The sequence below is a fragment of the Arachis ipaensis genome, chromosome B02, assembly GCF_000816755.2.
Source record: "Arachis ipaensis cultivar K30076 chromosome B02, Araip1.1, whole genome shotgun sequence".
Taxonomy (NCBI): Eukaryota; Viridiplantae; Streptophyta; class Magnoliopsida; order Fabales; family Fabaceae; genus Arachis; species Arachis ipaensis.
The window spans coordinates 92,544,535-92,548,067 of record NC_029786.2 but is presented as its reverse complement, the minus strand read 5'-3'; the positions used below and the strand labels follow the sequence as shown (position 1 = coordinate 92,548,067).

General features: G+C 36.8%; 1 protein-coding gene across 1 annotated transcript in view; it reads right to left on the bottom strand.

Annotated features, from left to right (window-relative positions):
* Positions 1–3,155, bottom strand: part of LOC107627656 (UPF0481 protein At3g47200-like) — a 4,557-nt gene extending 1,402 nt beyond the window's left edge. The window contains exon 1 of the mRNA XM_016330481.2: positions 905–3,155. Coding sequence (XP_016185967.1) covers positions 1,640–3,064 — 1,425 coding nt within the window. The 5' untranslated portion in view covers positions 3,065–3,155 and the 3' untranslated portion in view covers positions 905–1,639. The remainder of the gene's footprint in view (positions 1–904) is intronic.

The window sequence follows — 3,533 nt, the reverse complement described above, 5'->3', positions numbered from 1 at the left end:
TTTGAACCCAATTCTTAAACCATTTAAAATGGTTTACAAGAAGACAAAAATTCCACTAATTCAACTAATTAAAGTACATCTCATTCAAAATATCACAACAATTAAACATCCATGCATACTACTTGAGTTCTAGATTGACAAGAAATATCAATTCAACAAATGTCAAGCTGAGCTGTACCCTTTTTCTTTTTCTTTTTTTTAAAAATACTCTAAAACCAAAATGAGAAACATATACAATTGAGAAAAATAGAAACCAAGCATATTATCAACATTGACCCCCTTTTTTCCGTTTGAACCCAATTATCCAATCATTTAAAATGGTTTACAACAAAACGTAAAATTAACTATTTCAATCGATCAAAATACATCTCTTTCAAACCACTATAACTAGCGTCTGAATCCCAGTACATAGTAGAAACATATATTACATTCTTACTATTATACCAAATTTAATTAGCTTGATTTAACCACAACCAAAATAAATTTCAATCAATTATTTAATTAACTCACAAACAACATACGAAATTAAGCAAAAGATTAACTACGTAAACAAAACAAATACCTGTACATATTACCTGAATCCTAGATTAACTAATCCAAAATGCGAAAGATATAGTAATGAATAAAAAAAAGCAAATCAGCAACAGTCTCATGTTTTTTTTTTTCCAGTTGAGTCCAATTATTCAAAAATAAAAAATAGTCTACATGATGAAAAAAATTCCAATAATTCAACCAAATATCACAGAACATCTAACTATTTCTTGGAGTCTAATACATTGCATAAACATTCATGAAAAAAATTCCAATAATTCAACCAAATATCACAGAACATCTAACTATTTCTTGGAGTCTAATACATCGCATAAACATTCATTTAAGAAATAAAACCCTAACTATCACTAACCTTCTTGTAGTAAAAAATGATGTTGCTGAAGTTAGCGGTGATAGCGGTGTACAACGGCTTTTAAATTGCGGCTTGCTTGGTTCTACTGCTACTGCTTGGTCTGTTCTACCTGTAGAAGGCGGCGGTGCAACTCGAACAAGAGTGCAGCAGCGTAGGCGGGAAAAAGGAGATGAGGAAGAAGATCTCGACAGCGATGAGTGTTGATGGTGAGGGAGTGGGCGACGCCGATAATTGGGCTGGTGAGAGAAGAAGCGCTGACAGCCTGACACTGAGGCTGAGTGATGAGGGATGGAGTAGCGCCAATAAGTGTGGCTGGTGAGGGAAGGAGTGGCGCCAATTGGAGATTTGGGAGAATAGAGGTGCAACGGTCAATAGAGTTAAAAGGGATAGTTAAAAGTTGAAATGTGAAAATAGGGTTTTTGGTAGGGTAATTGGAAATGGAGGTTTGTTTTTCTTTTACCTTTGATGTGTCAGGATTGTAGTCTAAATTTCACGTTGTTCACAATATCCGTTGTCTACCTAGCAAAATTGTTACTTCACATACTAAAAAAACAATAAAAATCAAAATATCAAATATTAATTGGCCAACAAAAACTTTCATGGATTCAAAGTTTAAACTATCAAACTTGAAAGCACATAGAGGCTTCCATTATGGTTATCAAACTAGGAAAAGAAAAAAAATAATAATAAATGGTGCATAAATTCCAATGTAAAAATAGAGAGATTCCTAGTTGACTAGCCATTAGAACGAGCTGAATAATATGTCTGCATGATGGTAAGAACAAGCAGAACAATAGCTGCCACAACTCCTATGAATTTCCACACTGTAGGGATATGATCACGGATCAAAGCATCATACCAATTCCACGCATAGTACATAAGAATTTCAAAAACCTTCCTGCACCTGTGCCAACTCCTTATACCCAATCCACGAAACGCGTTCCTAGATTCCGCCTCATACTGGTTCAAGCACTCACAAATTCCGCCATAACCTGGATCCATGTGTTCAGAACCCTTGCAGATTTTCCGAAACATACTTAGCAATTCTTCTTTTTTCTTCTTGCTATCGTTCACTATCACTCCCTTCTTCTCAAGCAGTTCAATGTCGTGCTTGCAACATATCAAACCTTTGAAGAAAAAAGCATACGAAGTGTACTTCCTTTTCACCCAAATCCTGCTCTGCTCCCAAGCAACCAAATTCCTCCACCTCACTTCCGTCGTTTCCTTGATACGAAGAGCCGGAATTTCCAGCACCTTATCTTTTTCGTTAAATCTTATGTCGAAGTCAAAAATATCTTCAAATAGATCCGGAACTTTACCGTTGCCTTTGCTATTTGCGGCGGTTCGAATGGTTATTCCGGAAGCCCGGAGCTTAGTAGCGCATCGCTTTAGCTCTTGAGACGCTTTTACCCCTCTCTTCTTCTCTAACTGGTCACGTTCTTCAACCGTGGCCAGATGAATGAGGTGGAGTATGTGAGCGGCACCTGAAGAGATTCTTACCGGAGTGTAACCGAAAGCACCGAACACGATGTTGGCAACGCGGTGGTCATCTTTGACTTCAATGTCTTCATCAGGGAAGACATTGTAGTACAACTTCTTTAGAACGATCAAGGGTATTTGGTTCTCGACCATCACGATGTCGTTGAGAACAGATCTTACCTTCTCCTCTGTTTCAAAGAGAGGATCACCCAAATAGCTATCATCATCATCATCATTGCTGTTCTTCTTCGACATGTAATAACCAAGTCTTATGAGAAGCTCCAACAAGAAGCAACCGTCGACAATCATTATCCTGGAGAGCTCATGGGAATCCATCTCTGTGTCGCCGCTGTAGCAGGCAGTAATCGCTTTGTCCATACTGATCATGTCAACGGCGCAATCCCGAAGCCTGAGTTCTGATGTTCTTGTATCCGTTCCAGTTTCTCTTCTTTCAAGAAAGTCGCGCATGTAGCGGAGTTTTGCTTCTTCCATTAGGAGAAGCTGGCGTGTTGCTCCCTTGTGCCAGGGTCCTAAGGACACCAGCTTTGGCTTGTAAGCCTCCTCGTTGGGGGCTCGAAGCATTGGTGGAACCTTTGAAATGCTGCATGAATGGACTTCTTCATGGTCCAGAGCACCCAGCATCACTTCCACTGGAATCATCCAACTGAAGTCTGATCGCATCTTCAACAATACGATAATCTCGGATGAATCTTGATATTGACTAGATTATACTTCAATACAAAATCTAAACACAAATTAAAAGGAAACGAAAATTATATTTGTGAACTGTGAAGGACATAAAAGTAAAATCGTTAATTAGATATTAGTTACAAAAATCTAATCACCTAGACTTTTTTGTTATGGACAATGTTACATGAACAACAAAAGTTTTTTTTTGGAATATTATTTGGTCAACTAAAAATATATTATTTTTTACACTTCTTTTTTTAAGCAAACATATGATTATTAATTATATGTAACCAAAAAATTATTAACTAAATACCTAACTGTGCTCCGTATGTAAATTATTTTTAATCTTGTTGTATATTATGTTAAAAATATTTGGAAGTTCATAATATTCATGAATGGGCTGGTGATTGATATTTTTTATTTTATATACAGCAGACACCTATATTATATGTGACTTCTA